At 39.2% G+C, this 24,105-nt stretch overlaps 1 protein-coding gene across 3 annotated transcripts in view; it reads right to left on the bottom strand.

Moving 5' to 3' along the window:
• Nucleotides 1-1,872: 1,872 nt before the first annotated feature.
• Nucleotides 1,873-24,105, bottom strand: part of LOC142524226 (glutamate--cysteine ligase, chloroplastic-like) — a 35,132-nt gene continuing 12,899 nt past the window's right edge. The window contains exons 5-16 of one of the 3 annotated variants that reach the window (XM_075628104.1): nt 10,174-10,266; nt 8,965-9,048; nt 8,756-8,824; nt 8,617-8,687; nt 8,427-8,495; nt 4,769-4,862; nt 4,586-4,675; nt 4,420-4,500; nt 4,102-4,194; nt 2,716-2,796; nt 2,492-2,561; nt 1,873-2,130 (exon numbers count right to left, since the gene is read on the bottom strand). In XM_075628104.1, coding sequence (XP_075484219.1) covers nt 2,042-2,130; nt 2,492-2,561; nt 2,716-2,796; nt 4,102-4,194; nt 4,420-4,500; nt 4,586-4,675; nt 4,769-4,862; nt 8,427-8,495; nt 8,617-8,687; nt 8,756-8,824; nt 8,965-9,048; nt 10,174-10,266 — 984 coding nt within the window. In that variant the 3' untranslated portion in view covers nt 1,873-2,041. Of the gene's footprint in view, nt 2,131-2,491; nt 2,562-2,715; nt 2,800-4,101; nt 4,195-4,419; nt 4,501-4,585; nt 4,676-4,768; nt 4,863-8,426; nt 8,496-8,616; nt 8,688-8,755; nt 8,825-8,964; nt 9,049-10,173; nt 10,267-24,105 lie in introns of all 3 variants that reach the window. The other 2 variants (XM_075628103.1, XR_012814852.1) reach the window with 2 other exon arrangements.

Here is a 24,105-nt window from a genome sequence, read left to right as displayed (position 1 = left end):
AAATATGTAATTGTCAGTAAAATTCAAATATCGTGAGTTGTAAATTGACTCAATCCGACAAACGAAAAGGTATCTAATCTAATTTTATCCGACTTCTAACTATAAGAATGAAACATTTCCAAAATTTGAATGATTGATGGAATCAATCACAAAATGCCTATTATCATCAAGAAAAGAATCCCTTTTGAGACATCCAATAATCCTCACTTAGGTTGGAGCTTTAGCAAATTTTTCAACGAGCTTTGATGGATTGGATTGTCTTTGATGACAAAAACTTGTGTGAGACGGTCTCACGGGTTGTATTTTGTGAGACAGACCTCTTATTACTTTTTATTGTGAATATCGATAGAGTTAACCCGTTTCACAGATAAAAATTCATGAAATCATCTCACAAGAGACTTACTCTTCTTCATTATCCGACAGAGATAGTTAATAAAATAACATTGGTCAAACAAAAATAACTTTCTTATGTGTATTTTTAATCCCATTATTTATTGTAAATTTCAATATGCTAGAGATCTGGTTCAAAAGTTTTTATGAAAAATAATTTGTTGATATAGTAGACATGAACTTAATTCGAATATTTTAGCTCATCATTTAGACCTTTATCAAATATAATGGACAAGGGAACTTCCGTTTTGCTTTGTTAATTTAATTTCCTTTTGTAAAAAAAAATAACATTTTCTTTATTCGTTGTATTTGGATTGATGAATTTAAAATATATTTTTGTTATTTAGATAACTAATATCATAAACTTCAAATCCACATTCTGTATGTTTATATAGTATTTCATATTAATTAGAATGGATTCACGTTCACCTAATAATGTGTAAATAAGTAAGTTTATTGATAATAAAACTACAATCGAAATTCACATATTTTAAATCATATATGTTAGTTGTCTCACATCGGTTAGATAAATTTTCTTAGAGTTGCATATATAAACTTGGACAATCCACCCCCTTGAGCTAGCTTTTGGTGTTAAGTTATGTCCAAGTCTCAATATTAACATGGTATCAGAGCTCATGTTCCATGTTATGTGTTGGTCAACCTGTTCAACCCATAATTGGGATATTTGTAAACTTCATGTTCCAGATATTCATCTCTGGACGTGAGAGTATGTTAGTTGTCTCACATCGGTTAGATAAATTCCCTGAGAGTTGCATATATGGACTTGGACATTCCTCCTCCCCTTGAGCTAGCTTTTGGTGTTGAGTTAAGTACAAATCTCAATCTTATCAATATACTCATGCAACTTTATGTTCAACATACAAGTCAAATGGCCCAGTATATTCCAACCGTGTCATATTTTGTTCTTAGTAAAATCTAAAATAACAAAAAAAAAAAATAACAAATTTAGCAAAAATTGAAAACTAAGAACATTTCAACAATTCCACTTTCCACAAGTCCAAGGTGCAATTGATGTTAGTATGTTAGAATTCTACCATTCACCTTATTTTGAAAAATTGGGTTATTTTAAGGAATAAAAAAAATAATTTAAATGTACTTTTCACATGCTAGTGTTTTTGTAATCTGGCATATGTATCCATTGCACACACTCGATTTCAAACATCTAAAATTGGAGATCTTGACATACTAACTTGTAGGGATGTAATTACATAAACCTCTCGTAATAGACGAAAACATATTTAATCTCACGTTAGTACTTGACCATTGGATTCTAACTGATTTGGATCTTCAAATATATAGTGGCACTTATTGGTAATCTCGTGTTCGAAACTCATGTAAAACTCCGCTTCAAATGTAAAAAAAAAAAAAAAACACGAAAAACGTTATTCGTTTGGACATTGAAGTGAAATAAAATGCCTTTCAAAAATCAAGATCAGAATTATTTACCAAGAAAACAGACCCGAAACCGTACAAACCCATTACTGAAACCGGCGATACATGCGACGGGGAAATGTATACTAAAGTGTGCACAAGATTCTCAACACGATCAGCTGAAATAAAGCTAAATGAACTCGCAAAAATCAGCAATGCACATAAAGAAAGTGCGATAAAGCTAAGGTGAACCACCTCCTCAATATAGCAGCTCCTCAAAAACGGGATCAATGCTCTGTCCCCACTTCCCGTGGTACAAGTCGAGGAGCTTTTCAGCTGGTGTTATGCCTACACGGGGTGTTTTTAGAACGACATATGAAACAAAATCGATATCGTTAAAAAACAGAGAGCGATATACGATAAAATAATGAAACAGGAAATATAAGTAGGGGATGTTCTTGTCCCAACACCGTCTGATAAACTAGTTTTTTAGGAGTAAAATTAGACAATCTTGAGATGTTTCTCAGATGGGCATTTTGAGTTAGAGTCGCTTTTGTTGATTTACTTATATAGATTGTATTACACTTCCATTCCACAGTTTACAGCAAAGACTCCCATGTGATCATGCAAAATGTGATAGAACCTACTCAACTCAGAAATAAAAGTTCGCCGTGCAACTAAAGATATGTAATATGACTTGTGAGCTTACCAGTTTTAACCACTTCGCTCACTTCATTTAGGAAATTGGTCTCCTTAAAGCCTCTCCTTTCTAAGCCATCCTACATGGAAAAAAGTACAGATACAGAGATTTTAATAAGCTCAAACAGCAAGTAACTATGAGCTTGTTGTTACCTACATAGACAATGCAGACTACTAAAACAATGACACTAGAATTAACCATAGAGAAGCAATTGTTTTAGAACTTTTGGAAACCTTTGCCAACTTCACGACGTCCATGGCAACATGCTTCAGCAGTCCATCCCGAAAAGGTGTCTTCAGACCACTCTTTGGTACCTACTAAATAGTTACAAATTAGAAGGGCATCTTCATTGCTATTACAGAAATCTTCATAGGCAGATATCATAATGAGAAAGGACATTCCCCCACACCGAGCCAACGTTTAAGTGTTGTTAGTAACAAAAATTTTCTTTTCCCACGGAAAGTTCACCATCATTACAGTCAGAGTTAGCATCTCCATAGTTCCAGGATTTTCCGTCCCGCCTCTCCCCTCCCTAGTTTTGGCTATGCCTCGAGTCTCTCTTCCTAGGAGGAGCAAGGAGTTCCTAGCCATCGGAAGTATACCCTGCCATCTTTTCCGGTCGGCTTTGTTGGGGAAACTAGTCATTTTATACCTAACCAGGCTTTGTACGGTCAAAGATACATTATCTTGTTGGGACTAAGCTTGGATGGGGTTTCCCCTTCTACTTCCGTTTTTTTTAGTCTTTAGTAGCTTTCGCATCTAAATGTCAGGGTTGACAATTGACCCCATTCCGTGTATTTTGCTCCACTATGCATCCATAGATTGGAGTCTGCCTAAACCTCAACCGGTTGTTTCAGGAGAAAGAGAAAATGGTGGCAGTGGAAATAGAAATCATGGGTAAAAACAAGAGGATTTGAATTCAATGCAAAAAAATTTCAATCCAAACATCAGCAAAAGACAGGAGTGAAGAAACGTAAGCAACAAAAACCTCCCCTTCATAAAATTGATCCATGGTTCTTTTTCAATGATTTTAATCATTTGTCACAAGTTTTATTTTGGGGTTTGTTGGAGTACAATCTGTCTGTCTCACAAAATTACTATTCTGAACCTGATCTTTTATAGGTATATTGGAAGAAAGAAGAATTTTTTTTCCATTTTTTTGTTTTAAATAAGTGAGTTGAAGCTTCTAAATAGGATTCCATAAAGATCACGGTCAAAGGGTATCAATGATCACAAAGTCGGGTTTTATTTCACTCCTTGCTTTCGGAGTGGCAGAAAATGTGTTCCTCAAATCCCCTCCAGGTGATTTAAATTCAAACTCACAAGTATTGAGATTGCGGGTGCTAGATAACAGGCAAACCTTAGCCAAGATCTCAAGCAAAGATAAAACAGGCAACCGTTCGCCATACATGTTTTACTAGTTGTAGAGATGGCATATCTCTGGTCTTGCCAAAAAACGAGGAGATGAAGTGTAAAAGGTACGCCTCAATCAAGTTGAATGATGAAGTCTAAAGAGAAATAAAACAAATATCGTATCTGCATTCTAGAATTACCATCTCTTTTTTTATTCTGTGATAGAAACTAATTGAAATCGAAAGTCATGTTTAGTCCACATTTACCTTATTCCTTAGCATCTGTCTTTCCTCCGAAGTCCAGTCAGCTGTCATGTCCAGGACATTTTGTAGAGAGACCTCATCATAGAGGAGACCTACCTGAAATTCAAAACTCATGAGAGCTTATAAATCCAACCAAAAGCCTGATTTTACAAGAACTAAATATGTTCTTAATTTGAAAGAGTGAGAAAACCTCTTCAGCAAAACATAAATTTCCCAACATTCCCCCAATTTTTCTTCTCAATTTTGAACTTGATTACAAACATTTGCTTATATTCCGCTGAAACACAACACTCCATGCACTGAAAGTAAAAGAAAAAATACCCAGAAAGCAGGTAGAGCGCATAGCCTCCTCCAAGGCCCTCCATCGGCACCTCTCATTTCCAAGTATCTTTTAAGCCTGACCTGAGATAGGAGAAAAGGGCAAACTCATCAATAAGATCAAGATGATGGGCGTAACATTTGGTGAACCTTAACCAATGATGCAAACCTCAGGAAATATTGTCGTCAAATGATTCTCCCAATCGTTCAGAGTAGGATAATCACCAGGAAGACAAGGAAGTTTACCGGCCATGAAAGCCTGTGTCAGATTCATAATAACCACCTTAGACAACTGGAAGAGAATTAGATAAGCTGCGAATTTTTAGTCATAGAATCAAAGATAGAAAATAACCCGGAAGGACATCCCAGCACAATTAATGTACTTTTTCTTCCGATAGACAAAGTACATTGGCACATCAAGAGCATAATCTACATACCGTTCAAACCTGTAACAAGACATGGAATGATACACATAAAGGCTACTTCTTTCATTTGGGAGGCAAAGTGCTTTCAATGGTAAAACACTACCTCACAAATAATAGAAAACAAATCCAAGATGTGGAGGGGCCACAGACATGACACAACATTGACGATAAAAACTCTTGTGACCGCTACATAGGATGTGATATAACTCATAAGGTTGTGGTGATTGTGCAATAAATGTTGTAGCTCTTGATAGAAGAGTAGGTTGTGTTATTTCCAGCACAATGAGAGTAGACTCAGCAGCAATAACGGACCTCGGCAATTGGTGTTGGTTTAAAGCTCTCTTTGTCATGGTGGCTGGTTGTGGATGTTATAGGTTGGTAATTGAAACCTGTTTAGGTTAGTCAAAGCTTTTTACAATTCGATCTGTGAATGGATGACGACCAAGAAATCAATTGACAAGGTCAATCGAAAAAGTTCTGTCCGAGGGACGGATATTTCAAATCTTAATCCAAAATGGAAAGATTCTGTTAGGAACAAAAGTTACAAACTGAAATTATATTGCAACCAGAATGAAAATGTTTTCCCAGAGGCACTCTGTTACAAAACCCTAGCAGAAATGCTAGTATTTCCCTAGCCAAAGCTAGTCACAGGATACAAATCGATAACTGAATGCCTAGTCTACTCTCCCCACTCACATTTATATATCCTCCCCATTTCTAGATACTTCTAAGGCTTGTGGACTTGGGGCCCATTATATTTGGGTCCGTAACAATACCACCCTCTTGAAAATCAGCCTTGTCCTCAAGACTGGAGTTAGGAAGTTGTTTGGCTACAAGTACAGCATCACCCCGAACTGCTTTCCTTGTGTGTGATCACATATTTGGTCTAGTATATTTTCTGGCTTCTGCAGAACCTCATGCATAAAGGAAGCTGTTCGTTGCACTCCCCTACAATATCTTTATCCCCTTTCTCCACGTAGCCGATACCATTTATACCTTAGCCAGTAATGGCATCTGCCCCCTTTTGACGGTTGTATATAGCATATCTCTGGATCCTGCACTAGTACACATTATATCCTCCAACTCCAGCTACATCCAAAGTTGCCATTACTCGCCATACAAAACCCCACCTAACTTCACCACTACCATATTTACTCACGCATATGTCATGCTCATGTATGTCCAGGATATTGCTCTTCGAATTGCAACATAGAAGCAATCCTCCTTTGTGCCAATACTTTGACAGCAACATTGGGCCCCTACAAACTTCAGACGTCCTTTTAACCACTCTATCAAATTCATGCATACCCATAACATTCTGCCTCAATTTCACGACAATGGCATCCATAACAAGATGCCCCAATATATGCTCAAAAATTGTGTCCCTAACAGCTGACACAATAGCACCTAGAGCCAGTTCACTGACACAGTAGCACCTAGAGCCAGTTCACCGGGAATTTCATCCGGATAGTTGGCAGATTTACGAGTGTCTCCTGGTGCAAGTCCGAACCTCGTGATGGGCATTTCACTACCATAGAAATTGTTGTATTACAAGCTACCTGAGTCAGAAAGGAGTCATACCCTTTTATTTTCCTCCCACTCCTGGCCACAAACAACCATCATTTGGCCCCAAAAAACTCCAGACATGAGTTCACCCTCTTCAATTCCAACAACATGTTTGTTAACTTCGTTGCACATGCTCCTGATTCGATTCTCAACCCACCATCAATTTCCCTTGTAATTAAATATCCCTTTCCCGGCATAACTTTAATTGTGTTAATGTTATCAGCAAGCAATTCCATTCTATTATCTTCAGAATTAACACGGTATCCTGCACCTCTAATTCCAGCAGGCCTACTCACGTTCAAACTCCCCCACCCCCATTGGCAATAAAAACCACACACTGAGGGCCAACGTCATAAGACACACCACCAAAAATCAGCACAGGGAGATGACCCTCAACCCTCTGTTCCTTTTTGAGAAAGGATGTTTACGTTATTAAATATCTCCATGGTCCACTTCTCACAAGAATTTCGATCTAAGCTTAAAAAATAACGAAGTTCTCTGCCTTTACCAAGTTCCCCGGCAGTCTTAGCAGAATTTGGCAACCTGCAGCTCTGCCTGCTCGTACTTCTTCTGCCCCAACCACTTCCCGCCTTTTCCGGACCCTGCTGTGGGCGCCTTTCTTCCGATGACTGTAATTTGTCGGGTTAGCTCATCAGTGGCCCCTCCTTTCCATGGTTCGCTGGTTGACAACATATCGCATTAGCCTTCTTGTCAAATAAGCGCCCTCTATTAATTACTTGGACCCAACCCGTGTGTCAGCTACTAGGATGATTGTGCAAGGGCCTGTCAAAGTACAGCCTGGTCCCTTGGAAGTGCCGGCAAAAACACCCCCTGCAATTTCCTTCACCAAGACATGACTCAGTAACCGTTCCACAGCCCTCAGAATGGGATCTGGGGCTACTGCCACTTTTCCTTCTCCAACCAACACGTTTGAGCCTACTAGGGAAATAGCCCATGAGTTTTCCTTCCTCCACGACCCACTGTGTTAACCCCATATCAATCAGCCCGTGGTGAAGCTCTGCTCTCTTCCACTCCATTAACGCAGTGAAACCTTCATAGGGGTTCACCGCCTTACACCCACTTTATCTGAGAATTAAATCTTCAGTAAGACACTCATCGATTGTGACAAGAGTCTTTGTTTTCATCAACCGTGACCTGGGAAGTTTTAGGTCTCGAATAAACATGGGAAAGTGAATGCTATGCTCCATCTTCACCTTCATTTCACTGCACAATTCCATAGATCTGTCAAAGTCGGTTTCCCTTCCATTTTATTCCATAACTCTTTCGCAAGTTCACCTTTGGATCCAACTCCCTCAAAATCATGTTGTTCAAGCTTTCTTACGGCTTTTCCCGCTTTCTCACTGCGTTGGTCAGGCTCATTATTGGTTCTGGAGCTCCTTGTTCTCATCAGCTTGTTTGTTATATTCAGCTTGGTGATTGAAATCCTCTTCTGTGCCTTGCAGCTCTGGATCTTTGTTCCTTACTGGAGATCCAACATCCCCTCGAATGAACTCTTCCAACAAAGGTTTCAAATTCCAGCAAGGATCTGAGAGATTGATTGATGGAACTCATATCTTCCGCGATGACTTTCATATTTTCTGCAATGATTTTCATTTTTTCCTCCCTTTTCATCAACGTCTCCTCTATTGCTTCCGATCTTTCCTCTTCTCCCTCCATGGAATCCGGCAGGTCGAACCAATTGTTAGGAGCAAAAGTTACAAACTGAAAGTATATTGCAACTATAATGAATATGTTTTCCCAGAGATGCACTCGGTTACAAAACCTTAGCAGAAATGCTAGTATTTCAAGCTAGTCACAGGGTACAACTGAATGCCTAATCTACTCTCTCCACTCACATTCATATACCCTCCCCATTTCTAGATACTTTTAAGGCTCGTAGACTTGGGCCCATCATATTTGGGTCCGTAAGAGATTCACAATCTCTTTGAGGCGGAGGGACTATATGCGGGTAGAGGTAAAACCATCCTCACAGGAGAAGTATATTAAGAGGAAACTCACCCAAAAGAATCATCAAACACGAAAGGTAGCATCCCAGCTCGGTTATTGTCCGTATCAGTCCAAATTTGGCTGTATGAAAGAAAGAACTGTTACTTAACGAAATTTCATGAAAACTTAAAACCCAGACAAATGTTCAGAAAATTGAGAATAAACGTTGAAGAGGCTTGATAGTAGAGGACAATAAAACTACCTTCTCATGCTAAGATAACCATTTGGTTTTCCCTCAGTGAACGGTGAATTTGCAAATATTGCCGTAGCTATCTGTTCCACAGATCAGTTAGACTCCAGAGAAATACTGAAAATTCCAATGCCATAAACAACCAACTTACAGGTTGTATGGCAAGGCCAGCTCGAAACTTCCTTATCATGTCAGCTTCAGAACTAAAATCCAGATTGACCTGTAAAATATGAAGTTACAAAAGAATAACAGCAACATCTTATAAATGGCAGTTGATACCCTCCTGAACCAACTATTCATATGTTGTAGTAAGCCCAATGAGTTTCTTGTATTTTTGTTTTAAATTAGCATTATGCTCACCTGGACCGTGCAAGTTCGAAACATCATATCAAGTCCAAGTGACCCAACTTCGGGCATGTAATTTTTCATGATCTTGTATCTTCCCTGATCCAAAATATTTTGTCAGTATTCACAAATTTACATGCAATGAAGATTGTGTAAGCAACTGAAAGAAAAGAACCACGCAGAGCATAAAAACACATACCAAGTCATTTAAAAGACAATGTGATCTTCAACAGCCTAACTTCTCTGGTTCTTTAATGTTCTTGTTTACATCTGAAGCATGTTATTTCGTGGCCTTTTTAACATTTAATATTTTCTATTTTTACATCAAGTGATAAGGATGGTAATTTGAAGCAAATATGCACACAAATAAACGTACAAACTGAGTAGTTATTTTTAAAAGAAAAATATACCAATAGAAGTTAATATGAATAAATTAGTTAGTCTGGTTTCTTCAAAAATTGAGAATTTGGTTTATTATATTTGGTTAGTTTTTAAAAATCGATGCTAATTGCTATCAGATAACCAGGTAAAACAACCAAATTTGTAGTTTAATCGGTTCAATTTGACATAAAAAAATTCAGATTCTATCGGTTCCAGTAAATCAATTGGGTCAGAAATCAAACCTCCCGATTGCACACTACTATCTTTTATCACGAGAATTACTAAACTGAATGATGTTCGTAAGGTCTTCTTGTATATAGTTTGTGGAAAGGCGCGGAAGACAGCAAAGGATAAAGAATCAAATCCATCACATCGAAAGGTGAAGTATATTTCTGAAATTATGACAAGTTTTTTTATTCTGATTTTACAAAGAACTAGGTCCACTAATCTATACAGAATAATCAAGACTTAATTCTAGGCACAATCCCTTAGGTTTAGGTACTAGACAATAATTATCTTTAATTAGCCTATGTGCTTAAGAAGGAAATATTCATATAATATCTCTATGCAAACACAATATTTCCTTCTATTTTCTCCACATATCACAACTAACACATATATAATCACCACACGATAAACAACTCAAGCATGAGGCATTATTGTTGCACAGAGAGCCTGTAATTTCTGAGAAGGAATATAAGTATAGAGAAAAGAAGGGTGCCCTACTTATGGCACAAAACTAGATAATTGGTCATTGAATTGTGCGGACACAATTTTATATTGGAACGTGAAAATTATCTGCATCAAATTGGCATAAAATGAATGATTTTGGGTAGATAATACCTTGGGCATAACTGGTATATCTTCACGTCTCCATTTGGGCTGAAAGCCAATTCCTAGGAATCCAATCCCCAACTCCTCCGCAACGGCTTTAACCTGAGTATTTCATTTAAAAACCGATATTATACCAAATCACACGAGACGTGATTCATTAACATTGTTGCAATTAATTTTCTAAAGGTATGAAGTTCGCAGGATTGGAATGAGAGACAAGAGTTACGGGACATCTCTCTCAGAATTTTATCCCATCCCTCTCAGCATTTAATCCAGAAGTTTAGAACAAAACATCCTTCATAAGAATAGCAAAAGGGGAGCCAAGCTAAGGGTTGGTCATATAAAAAGAAAATGACAATAGATCAAGCAAAAACAAATCATACAAGCCCCCGAAAGCTACACACAGCCATGGTTTACTCATAATTACACCCACAACAAAAAGCATTGAAATTACAACATAATGACCAGAAAATATGATGGAAAATGACAAAAGATTGATTTTAACTTTTAATCACGCTGCTGGAACTTGTGTTATGACATCCTAAGATACTGAAGTTATTGGTAGAAAGCTTTATTTCACTTTAGACACATGTCAAGTTGAGTAATGTGAATGTACAGAAGCAAAACGAATTGTGTTGATGGCACATAGGTAGCCTGATTTCATTACATGGCAGTAATTCCTTTGCTTCACGCCAACCACCTTCAGTTCACATACATTTTTTTGAGATTTGTACTGATATGACACCCTAGAGACCAAATTACCAGATAAATAAGGAAAGACACAGTTAGAGTAAAAAGGGTTTCTAGTGAGAGAAAAATTTGAAAATGCTTCCTCCCTTCTCCAACGTTCAAACAACCGGTTCCTTCCTTCTTCCAACCAGCGTCTCCATCTACTGAGTCTTGTCGGTCACACTTTTTCCCAGTCACCGGCGACGGCCGTCGGCCTCCGGCGACGCTTATTCTCATATTTTTTCTGTCCTTTCTGACCAAAATGTCTTGCCCTCACATGACGTAAGTAGGCTGCCATAATCCGACGCAGTAATCCGCTGACTTTCGCCTTACTCCGCCGTCCATCACCAACCATTTCCGACCATTGTCCAACTGCGTCTACCATTCATTCCGTCATCCATCATTTACTTTTACGACGATTATTCTTCGTCCATCGTCGAACATCTTCAAGCGATTTGTGGCTGTTTATTGTATCAACCCAACATATATACTACTCAATCCTTTCAGCATACATACTTTTCCTCAGTTATTGGTCCGAACATTGTCAACCACTTTGAATATTGAAGCCTTCACCACCATCAGAGATGTTACCAAGGAAGACTAGCAATTACCACTTTGCTGAGGCAGTAGAGGAGGTTAGAATAGAGCAAAAATTATTTCTAATCTCACTGGGCAGAAGGGGAGACTTCATTAATATCACAGAGAGAACGCGGAATGCGAGTTATATGCTGGATATTGATCGTGACAGTGGTTATTGGATGAGGAAAATTATGGGGGATTACATTACAAATCCTAAATCACAAAATACCTTTAACAGATTGGTGCAAAAGTTTGTTAACAGCCGAGGAAGCTACATTGAGGTGTCAAAATTTGAGCGATCCAGTAAGAAGCAGCGAATTATTATTCCAAGCGGAAGATATGAGGAGGGCTGGAAATGTTTGGTGTACTATATTGAAAGAATTTTGAACAACAGTAAGTTCAAAGGAACATTGAAGATCAACCAACAACATCGACAATCCTTGTTTGGTGGAAAGATTCATTCAAAACCTACTGAATCAGGGAACATTGATGCCCACAGAGAATTCCGCCAGTGCTTGACCAAAGAGTGGAACAAAGCTTTGGTAGTCACGAAGGAATGTGTTAATATTTCATGGGAGATGGTAAAGTCAGCCATTGGTAAAGCGGTGTTGCCAAGAAGATAGAGATATTCCCTTTCAATGCAAATAAAGCAATGTGGTGGCCGAATAGTGGAGAGGATTTCGAGTTTTATCTGAAAATCAAGAGATGCTTTTTCGAGAAGAGGATTTGCTTGACTTTTGAAAGTTGGAGGAGTGACGTCAACACTGATGAAGAAGTTTATGAATGCTGCAATAGTTGGATCAGGGTTGTTGCACTACCATGGGATATGTGGACAACAGCTGTGCTCAAAAGTGTGGGGGATAGTTGTGGGGGATTGGTGGATATTAGTCAAGATACATTTATGCTCAAGGATTTGGCAGCTGCAAAGATTAAAGTGGTGGGGCTAGAAGGGGGTTTCATTAATAGCTCCTTGACAATTCAGACACTTAGTGGACCTTTGACTGTGCGCATTTATGTTGATTCAATCAACAAATCTGCGTATGAAATCTACGAAAAAAAATCATACGCTCAGGTAGTAGTTGATGGGGCTAGAAAGATAGCGGGTTGGGACAGAGTGAAAAGACCTATTGAGGAAACCGCTGAAAATTTCAAACAAGCAGGAGATGCGAGGGAGGTGATGGTAACAACAGCATACAAACAGAATACAAGTGTTGGTGAAGATACACAACAAAAATTTACTGGAATAGAAAAGGTATTAGAAGGACAGGTCCATTTCAAACACAAAGCATGGGAATACAGCAATACTAAGATTGTTCAAGGGATAGAAGTCTTTGTTGGCAAAAAACAGGATGGTGATCCGACCTCAAGCAGGGACGGGGGTAAGGGTTCTAAAGTGTTGGGATCAGAACCAGCGAGAAGGAGCAAACATCTCAAAATTCTCAAAAGGGTGAGTCCGAAAGGAGTACATGGTTTCAACAAAGGAATAGTTCAATCTCTGAGCAACAAATGGAGTGAGCATACATGGCGCTGCGATCATCAACATGACATTAGTGAACAAGAAAAGAATTATCAGATTGTTTATACTAGAAGGAAATCAGGGAAAAAGCTTGCTTGGTTTAATGCACAGGATGAAACAACAACAAAGATCAAGAGACAGTGGCTAGATGATGAATTATTGCATAAGGAACAGGATACCACATGGGATGACAGGGATTTCACGAAGGATCAATGCCACGGTTCTGAAGAAGATAGTGATTTCAGCGATGCCGGGACTCATATAACCATTACCTCAGACACGACGACACACACCAGCTTGGGTTTGGAGGACATAGGGGATCTCTTCGCATCACCCTCGGCTAAGGTACACCACACAACTACTGCTTCCCATATTCATTCTTCCAATCATTCATCTCATTCTTCCAAACGATCTTTCAAAAACAACTCTGGGGAGGGGATAATTACCGAGGTTGAGGGAGATTTACTGGTTGGTGATAAGTTGGGTATGTTAGGAATCAATAACCACGAGGGTGAGAGGGATAGTAGGGGTTTGATGATATTGGCAGACAAAGATGGAGATTATGGTTGTTTGAAGATGATGGGAGTTAAAAGAGTAGAGATCGGGGATGAGTTGAAGAGAGAAGGACTGCGTAATTTGGGAGAAGAGGTGGTTCCATGAAGATTTTGTCTTGGAATATAAGAGGAGGGGGGTCGGCAACGAGGAGAGGATTCATTAGAGATATGTTACGAAAGGAGAAACTCGACTTAGTTATTCTGCAACCATGCACAGCAACATTGCGGAATAGATTTTGGGATGAGTTGGCGGGCTTGAGAGTTTTGTGTGGGGATAGGTGGTGTTTGGGAGGGGATTTCAATGTTGTGAGATTTTTGAATGAGAAAATTAACAGCCACTCACAAACAACAAGTATGGCTTGTTTTGATATGTTGATTCAGGAATTAGAATTGTGTGACCCACCATTGATGAATGCGAAATTTACATGGTCAAACTTGAGGGCAAATCCTATATGTAGCAGGTTAGATAGGTTTTTGTTTTTGGGAGGATGGGTGGAATTATTTCCACATCATAAGCAAATTGTTTTACCTCGCATTACTTCGGATCATTTCCCAATTGTATTGGAAACACAGAAAATTAAATGGGGGCCCTGTCCATTCAGATTTGAGAACATGTGGTTGCAAAATAAGGCTTTCAAGGATAAATTTTCTATGTGGTGGAATAGCACACAAGTTCAAGGATGGGAGGGTTATAAGTTTATGAGAAAACTTAAGTACATTAAAGAAGCGATCAAATTATGGAATGAGGAGGAATTTGGGAGGAGTGACATGAGGGAGGCAGAAATGATAAACAGAATTGGGAGATTGGATGAAAAGGAGAATGCGGAAGGGGTGGCTGAAAAAATTAAGTTAAAATGGGAATTGGAAGAAATGGTGTGCCGGCGAAATAGAATGCTATATCAAAAAGCAAAGATTAAATGGTTAAAACAAGGAGATCGCAACACCAAGTTCTTCCATTCATTGTTGAACCACCGAAAAACAAAGGCAATGATTACTAAGTTGGAAATGGATGACGGAGGGGTCATAGAGGATGATGGTCAAATAATTCAATTCATTGTTGATTATTTTCAGCAATTGTATAGCAAGACAGATGTGGAAAGATTTGGGATTGAAGGAGTGGAATGGACACCTATCGACGATGATATGAGGGTAGAGCTTGAACAACCTTTCTGTGAAGATGAGATCAAGAAGGCGGTGTTTGCTTGTGATAGGTGTAAAGCACCAGGGCCCGATGGTTATACTATGGCGGTCTACCAGGATTGTTGGGATGTAAGTAAAGGGGATTTGACGAAGGTATTCACAGAATTTCATGAATGAGGCATCATTAATGGGTTGACCAATGAATCGTATATATGTTTGATACCTAAGAAACATGACTCGTTAAAGGTAAAAGATTTCAGGCCAATTAGCCTCACTACGAGCTTATACAAGATAATTGCAAAAGTTTTGGCTACAAGGATGAAAAAGGTGTTGTCACATACATTGTCTGAATCTCAAAATGCATTTATTGAGGGCAAGCAAATTTTGGATTGTTGTTTGATTGCAAATGAGTTGGTGGAAGAAGGGAGGAAGAAAAATAAAAAAGGATGGGTTTTGAAAATTGATTTTGAAAAAGCATATGACAATGTTGAATGTGATTTTTTGGATTTCGTCTTAAAGAAGAAGGGGTTCGGGGAAAGGTGGAGACGATGGATAAGAGGATGCGTGTCTAACTTATCGTTTTCAATCATGATTAATGGGAGACCGGGGGGGAAATTTAAAGCATTTTAGGGACTTAGACAGGGAGATCCTTTATCACTTTTTTTGTTCAACATGGTTGTGGATGTTTTGGGTAGATTAGTTGACAAAGCAAAAGAAGAGAAATTCATCATAGGATACGAAGTGGGCAGAGAAAAGGTGGAAGTATCTCATATACAATTTGCGGATGATACATTGTTTTTTGTTAAGAGGGAGGATCACTTGGGATTTTTGGTGAGAATTTTGAAAGAGTTTTGTGATATGTCAGGATTGAGGATCAACTGGGATAAGAGTGCTTTGCTGGGATTAAATCAAGATGAAGTAAAATATTTGGGACTCCCTCTCGGTGGTAACCCATTACAAGCGTCTTTTTGGGAACCTATCGTCATTAAGATAAAAAGAAGATTGGCATCATGGAAAAAGGCGTTCTTGTCTAAGGGCGGAAGACTAACATTGATTGCCGCGGTGTTGACTGCCTTGCCTATATATTTTTTGTCTCTTTTCAAGGTACCAAAAGGAATAGCGGGGGCGATGGAAAAAGTAATGAGAGATTTTTTGTGGGATGGGAATGAGGGCGAATCACATTGTCATATGGTTAGATGGGAAAAAGTTTGTAGACCGAAGGAGAAAGGGGGATTAGGCATTGGGAATATTTGTTTACGAAATATAGCTTTAATGGGAAAATTGTGGTGGAGGTTTAATGTTGAAAATGAGTCGTTGTGGAAAAGAATAATAAGGAGCAAGTATGGGATACAAGAAAATGGATGGGATGCGGGGTTGGCTAAGAATGTGACTTTTAGATGTCCGTGGAAGTTCATTTCAAAATCATACCCGACTTATCACCGACTAGTGAGATTAGTGGTTCGAGGGGGGACAAAAATCAGATTTTGGGAGGATAATTGGTTGGGAGATTCATCTTTCCGGGAGTTGTTCCCATCTTTGTTTCGTGTCTCCTTGGTTCATAATTTGCCTATCTCTTATTTTGCTCACTTTGATTTTTCCACAAATGCTTTTTCTTGAGACCTTCATTTCCGTTGATCACTACGAGAGGAGGAGGTCACGCAGCTATCTTCACTATTAGGCATTCTAGAGGGGGTGAGATTAGAGGAAGGAGTTGAAGATTTTCAGCAGTGGCAGGGGGATTCATCCGGGAGGTTCTCGGTCAAATCTTTTTTCCAATCTTTTTTCGTGCAACATAATGGCGCTCATGATTTCAAATTTTTCAATATCATTTGGAAAGTGCCTATTCCTTCAAAGATTCAGATATTTTCATGGACGGCAATCCTTGCTAAATTACCGACAGCTGAGATGATGCAAAAGAGATATCCTAATTGTTCTCTTTGTCCAAACTGGTGTGTGTTGTGTCGTCAAGAGGTGGAAACACAAGATCATTTGTTCATTCATTGCAAATTCACTCATGCATTGTGGGCCAAGGCTTTGGTGGAATTGAGACTGATTTGGGTGGTGCCGAGGACAACTAATGATTTGTTTAATACGGATCTTGGCTATATGCTCGGTAAGAAAGGTAAGATTTTTTGGAAAATGGTAATCCACAGAGTTACATGGGAAATTTGGTTGCAGAGGAATAAAAGAATTTTCCAAGAGTTAGAAGAAACAACGGAAGATATCTGGGGGAAAGTCAAGTTCACGTTAGCCGATTGGATTGGAGCGGATAAAAACTTTTATGGAGTCTCTACATTTGACATTTTAAGGGATTGGTCCTATGTGTATTGTTAAAATTAGATGGTTTTATTTGGGTGCAGTGGATCGCTAGTCCACTTCTTGTAATGTTAAAAGAACTATATTAATAAAATTTATGTTTCTCATCAAAAAAAAAATTACCAGATAAATTCACTGCTTCACGCCAGTAACCTTCAGTCGAAATCCCATTTTTGTGAGGTTTGTACTGGTATCACAAGCTAGAGGCCAAATTACCAGATAAATTAATGCATAAACCTCAAAAGGTTGTGACAAGAAATCAAATATCATACTTTATGGATTTTTTTTATGAGAAACAATATTTCATTAATGATATAATAAGAGTTAATTACAATAGTGGACTAGTGGTCCACAATCAATAGAAATTACATAATATCAATGTTGTATCAAGGATACACATAAGCCCAATCTCTCAATATATCTGAGATTGACAGGTTCTTAAATTTATCATGAGTGCCGATCCACATAGCAACTTTTATCTTGACTTTATCCCAGCAATGTTCTCTATTGTCCTCCTTATCTTCAAAAACTCTTCGATTTTTTTTAGCCATACTGTCCAGCATATGCCTTGAACCACCACTTGCCAAAAAGTTCTTCCTGACATACCTGTTAGTAAATTAGTCGTTGACTTAGGCATCACCCAAACCAATTCCAGTTCTTTCAAAACACTAGTCCACAAGCCGGTCGTGAATGCACAATGAATTAGCATATGATCATGTGTTTCCGCTTCATTACTACACAACACACACCAATTGGGGTTCATAGCAATTGAAGGACACTTTTTTTGCATCATTTTCGAGGTCAGTAGCTAACCCTGAATCGCAGTCCACGAGAATACCTGAATCTTTGTTGGAACCGGAACCTTCCAGATAACATGGAAATAAGGAAAAACAAGGAAGCAACTATGGGGAAAAAAAGACTCAAAGAAAGATTTTACACCATAAGGATCCACACTCCACACTCGATAGTAATCTACCCCTTCAACCAACCTAGTCATATCTAACGAACCTAATAACTCAGTCAACTGTAAAAGCTCCTCATCTCTCACGGCCCTTCTAAAATTTGAATCCCATGATTGGGTGGACAACGAATTGTCAAAATGAACAAAGTGTGATATAGGCAAATTTTGAACCGCATATAGGTGAAATAAGGCCGGAAAAAGTTCTTTGAAGGAGTAATCTCCCCACCACCTATCTTTCCAAAATCTAACCTTGTTACTTCCTCTGACCTTAATTGAAACTAATTGCTGAAAAGTCGGGTATATTCGGGAAATAAACTTCCACGGGCATCTGAATGTCACGCTTCTTGCTAAACCCGCATCCCACTCATTCTTTTGTAACCCATATTTATTCACTATGACCTTCTTCCACAACGTTCCATCTTCCACATAAAACTCCACCGCCATTTCCTCAGCATAGCCTTGTTCCTCAACATTATTTTCCCAATACCCAATTAGCCTTTTTCTTTGGGTTTGCACACTTGATCCCACACAACCAAGTGTTATGTACTTCACCATCTGCTCCATGCCATAAAAAGTTCTTTGAAATTTTCTCCATCGCGTCCGCTATGCCTTTAGGTACCCTAAAAAGAGACATATAATATATCTGAAGTGCATTTAAAACAGATGTTATCAAAGTTAACTTTCTCCCTGTTGACAAAAAGCTTTTTTCCAACATGCCAATTGTGAGGCCCAATACCTAAATAGGCCCAGCCCATTTCATTTAATTATATAAACCCCAAACCATGTGATAGAAGGAATCAGATCGCACAAATCCAGAAACTCTTCCCCAGCCTTGCCCGTCGTTCTCTTCTTTCTGCAGCAATCGTGCAACGTCCCAGCGGCCAGATTTTTGTGCAGTAGGTTAGCAATCTTTCTTCCTCCATTCCATTAGAGTATTTCCTGCCATGAATCGGAAGTTATCGAGTTCGATCGGCTTGATTTTCCAGCAACAGTACGTGTAAGCTTCAATTCGGATTTAGGTAAGGTTTTGGTTTCGAATTTTGGTTGTTCTTGGTGTATTAGTTTATATAAGTGAAGAATTGAGCTTTTTCCCTAATTTCCAGCTAAGTTTCCAGCGTGAACAGTGTTTCCGACGATTTTTCCGGCGAGCCATCTTCGCAAGATTATCGTTGTGCATTCTAGCCTCGAGTATTAAGGTATTAAGCTTGGAATTTCAGAATTTGTATGGGTTTAATAGGCTGCCCGGATTTCGATTGTTAACCGAGCCGATTTAAATTGTTTTAGTCAGTTGGAATGCATTATATTGAAGTGTATAGCGAATTTATATTGTAGGTTATATCGTTGGACGAGTTCACCCGATATTCCTTAAGAAATTACTGTGGTATTGTAGTTGAGGTACGCTCAAACCTATATCATTATGACGCTTATATTGGCGTGTAAGAATATTCAGTACATGTTGTTTGCTATTATGTGTCTTGAATGTTTATTCTGATGCATTCATGCATAAATTGTATTGGCATAACATATTGAGCCTTGTCTCCTTCGACGGCTATTTATGTTGATTCTGTTGAGATATATTGAGTCATCAGAGGGACGAGTGGGTTAGGATTAGCCACATTCCCAGATGACAGCTAGGGACGAGCGACTTAGCTACTCGCATTCCCGATGCTACGTGCATGGACGAGCGGCGATTTGATGCTGCATTCCTGGCACGGGTGGCCACTGTTACTGTTGATGATGCTATTCGTTTGGACTCCATTTGCTATCCGTTATTCCATTGTTACCATTCATGCATCGCATAGCATTGCATTTACTTGGTATTATTACATGTCTTTTATATACGTCGTGATTTTACTGGTTTGTCGTACTGGGGTCCGACCCCTGTTTTCTTTTGATGTTGTGGTTATTTTTGATGCCATAGCAGGTCATTCCAGGGGTTTTGACGCGTCTGGTGGAGCGTCAGCAAGTGGTACCCAGTAGTCATTTGGTTTGTGTCAGAGTTCCCAGATATTTATATATATTATACTGGTTTGATACATTTGCCAGGGAGATGCCCTGTGTAGCTGTATGGTTATGTTTTTATGTTGTTTGGATTTTATTTGTGGTATGTTGTGTCTAGTCCTGGCCAGTGCGGCTGTAGGATATTTGTTTGGTTGATTGTGAACTTGTTGTTATTTTCAAGCGTATATTGATGTTGTTGTGTTTTGAGATTTTTGGGATGTCCTACTTACGGGGAGGTCATGCCGAAATTTCTGTAGGCCGAAATGAACGTTTTAAACTCGTTTTCGCTGTTTACCCCATTTAATCCTTGTTTTTTGGTAACTAAATATTAATTAAGAGCACGGGCCCTGACAGTTTGGTATCAGAGCGTAACTTGGATACGCTCGAATTAGAGTCTAGGACACTAGAGTTAGACACAAATAAAATGATTGTGCATGTGTTTGATTATTTGCTCTTACTTGTTTCTATGTTTTGAATTAATTGTATCAGCATGACTAGAGCGTATTATTTAAGTTTATGCTCTTATACTCAACCGATTATTTTGTTTTCTGCATGTGGATTAAATCCTTGTGTCTTGTAGATGACACCTGATCGTAAGGGCAGAAAAGGAAAGGGAGTTGTTCAGGAATCTGAAGCTCCTAATGTGAGAGGACTTGATGAGACTGAATGGGGAAGACGAGGTCGTCGTCCTCGTGGTGAAGCACGAAATGTTAACGTTGAGCATGAAGTGGATCAGTTGACTAGAGGAATGGGTGAAATGGAACTTGTGATATCCCGATTTCAGAACATGCGTCCTCCTCGATTCTTTGGGAATGAAGATGGTGAGAAAGCTGTAGCATGGTTAAAAAGTATGAAGCGTTTGTTCAATATGTTGGAGTACACTCCTGATTTGCAGCTTAAGTTGGCTATTTGTCAATTAAAAGACCGAGCTCAGTTATGGTGGGAAACTACTGAGGAAGCTCTGAAAGAATCAGGTGAAGGAGTTACTTGGGATGTATTTTGCGCTCAATTTGCTCGAGAGTGTTCACCGCCTTCATACTATTCGGCCAAGGAAGCTGAATTCAATAGATTGACTCAAGGTAACGTGACTGTAGTGGAGTATGCCTCTCAATTTTTAGCGCTTCTTGCCTATATTCCTCATGTTGCTAGCAGTGATCGGAACAAGCTATCTCATTTTATGCAAGGATTGAATCGAACCATTTGCAATTTAGTAGTAGCTGGAGCGCCTGTTAATTATGCCGATGTTGTAGAGAAAGCCAAGAATGTGGAGGCAAGTCTACCTTTGGCAGAACCACGGTCAGTTCAACCATGTTTTCCTCAGAGTTTCGGAGGTTATGTGCCGATGCCAGTTGGTGCACCACTATACAGTCCTTTACTGCCAGTATCAGCCTTCGCAGTCTTATCAACAACCAAAGCAGCAAAACTTTAAAGCCGAAGGAAAACAGTTCAAGAAACAGACTCGTAGTAGTTCTTCTAGTTCTGGCAGTCAGCATGGAAGTTCAGTTGGGTCCCCAGGTGGAGTATTTTGTGATCGTTGTGGTGGTAAGCATTTCAGTACTCAGTGTACGGGAGTTCATGGATCTTGTAATATCTGTGGGCAAGTTGGACATTATGCTAGAGTATGTGATGCAAACATGGTTGGTCAAGCACCAAAGAAGGCATGGGAGTCGTTGGAGTTGCCCGAAGGACCTATAACGAGGGGCCGTAGCAAGAAGTTTAAAGAAGCACTTCAAGGATTCATGGTGAACTACCAAGGAAGTTCAATAAATGGGGTGTATAAATTAGAGGAGCTTGAGGAACATGGTTACAATGATGGAAGTGTTTGGAATGTAATTCAAGTGGTAAAAGACCATGAGGACAGCAGCACGCGCACCCCCGCGCCAGAAGCGGCGCAGCCGCGCGCGCGCATGAACCGGCGTAGCCGAGCGCCCCGCGCGCGCGCCCTCGCGCGTGTCTTGGTGCTGTCGCGCGCACAGGCAGAACTGGGCGCGCCCCCGCCCGTGTTTCAGCGCTGCCGCGCGCACCTTGGCTGTTGAAGTGCAGTGTGCCGCGCGCCATCGCGCGAGTTCACGCGCCACCGCGCGACCTTCCGTTTATAATTTGTTTACAACTTCCTTTATGACTTTTTACACTACTTTTTGCATGTTTTAATTGTTATATAATGATTGTAATAGACATGAACGAAATAATTGAATCATATATCAAAATTCTTGAGATTTATCTCAAATTTACAAAGCAAAAGCTTTGTCTTCAAAATCAAATCAAACTTATCAAAGATTGCATCTTTGTGGCATTTGTCGATTGTTTTTCGCACGGATTGTCAAAACAAGTTCTTTGAAGGTTCGTTTGAAATTCGATTGTTATTATCGTTGATATTTGTTGCTAAGTTATAATCGCTTAGAGGTGAATATCACAAATCGTTACTTGTTTCAAAAGATCGGGACAACATAATCGATTCTTGTTCGATATTGAATTGAGGGCGCGATTCTAATAATCGTTTTTGCTTTCATTCGTACGAGGATTCGCATCATTTGGTATCAGAGCTTCTGGTTCTGTTTGATTCAAGTAAGTTATCGTTGTTGTTGTTATTTTCAGATCTGTGTAAAAATAAAAAAAAAAATCCATTTTGTTATCAGATCTGTGTTATCCTTTTGTTTCCATTTTCAGATCTGTTTAAAATTTCATTTTGTTTTCAGATCTGTGTTATCTTTTCGTTTTTATTCAAGATCTTTCTAAAACTTCGATTCTGTTTTCAGATCCGTGTTGTATTGTTGTAAGATCTGCGTTATTCTAGTGTTCTTGGCTTTGTGCAATCCAAGTGAGACAGTTGCAAGTGTTCACAAGTTAAATCTTGTTAGTTTGATAAAAAAATATGTATATAAAGATTGATCACATCTTTGAGAGAACTATCACATTCGAGTGAAAATATTTGAGTGCGAGTGTTATTTCTTTGGAGTGATTGTGAGAATTTGGGTGAGGAACATCTTTTATTTCTACTAACATTTTCTTACAGGTACAAAATCTGAAAGTAAAATGGAGATGGAGGTAGGAGAGAGTTCGAATCAGGGGTTGTCTAAGGTTCAAATGGAGGCGATATTTGGGTATTTTAGTAGAATGATGAGGGCCGAGTTGGATCCTTTATATGAGAGGTTGGATAGGCTTGAGGTTAGTACGAGTGAAAATAAATCTAAGCCTAAAGGTTTGGGTAGAGTGGAAGAAGAAGAGGATGATTATGATTTGGAAGGAGAAGAGGAGAGTCAAAACGAGAATTGGGGTAGAAGCGGAAGAGGTAGAGGATTTGGTAGGGGAAGAAGAGAAGCTGTACGGGGTAGGTACGATGATGGGAATAAGGAAGATAGTAACATAGGTAGTATTAAGATGAAAATTCCGTCGTTCCATGGTAAGTCAGACCTAGAGGCTTATTTAGAATGGGAAAAGCGGGTTGAATTTGTTTTTGATTGTCACCAGTATTCTGAACTCAAAAAGGTTAGGTTGGCCGTGGTTGAATTTGTTGATTATGCACTTATTTGGTGGGATCAATTAGTGACCACTAAGAGAAGATGCAATGAGATGCCTATAGAAACTTGGGCTGAGATGAAAAGCGTAATGAGGAAGAGGTTTGTACCAAATCACTACTATAGAGAAATGTTTAAAAAGTTACAAACTTTGAGACAGGGTGTGAAGAGTGTTGAAGACTACTATAAAGAGTTGGAAGTAGTCATGATTAGAGCAAACATAGAGGAGGATAGTGAGGCTACTATGGCTCGTTTTCTGTGTGGTTTGAACAGGGAAATTCAAGACCAAGTGGAGCTTAGACACTACTTGGATCTAGATGAAATGGTACAAATGGCGATAAAAGTGGAGCAACAACTCAAGAGGAGAGGAGTTGGCCGTACCATTCAAGCTGGGAATACATCAACACCTTGGCGTTCCAATGTTGTTAAACGTGAAGAAGGCAAGGTAGTGGTCAAACCCAAAGCTGACATTAAACAGGAGGCGCCTAAGCAAGGAGTGCAAGGTCAACCTGAAACTACTATTAATCGTTCTAGAGATATTAAATGTTTTAGGTGTCAAGGAGTTGGCCATATTGCTAGCCAATGTCCCAATAAAAGAGTGATGGTGTTGAATACTTATGGGGAGTATGA

Source organism: Primulina tabacum, chromosome 14, assembly GCF_025594145.1.
Source record: "Primulina tabacum isolate GXHZ01 chromosome 14, ASM2559414v2, whole genome shotgun sequence".
Taxonomy (NCBI): domain Eukaryota; kingdom Viridiplantae; phylum Streptophyta; class Magnoliopsida; order Lamiales; family Gesneriaceae; genus Primulina; species Primulina tabacum.
This window is presented reverse-complemented; position numbering and strand designations above follow the sequence as displayed.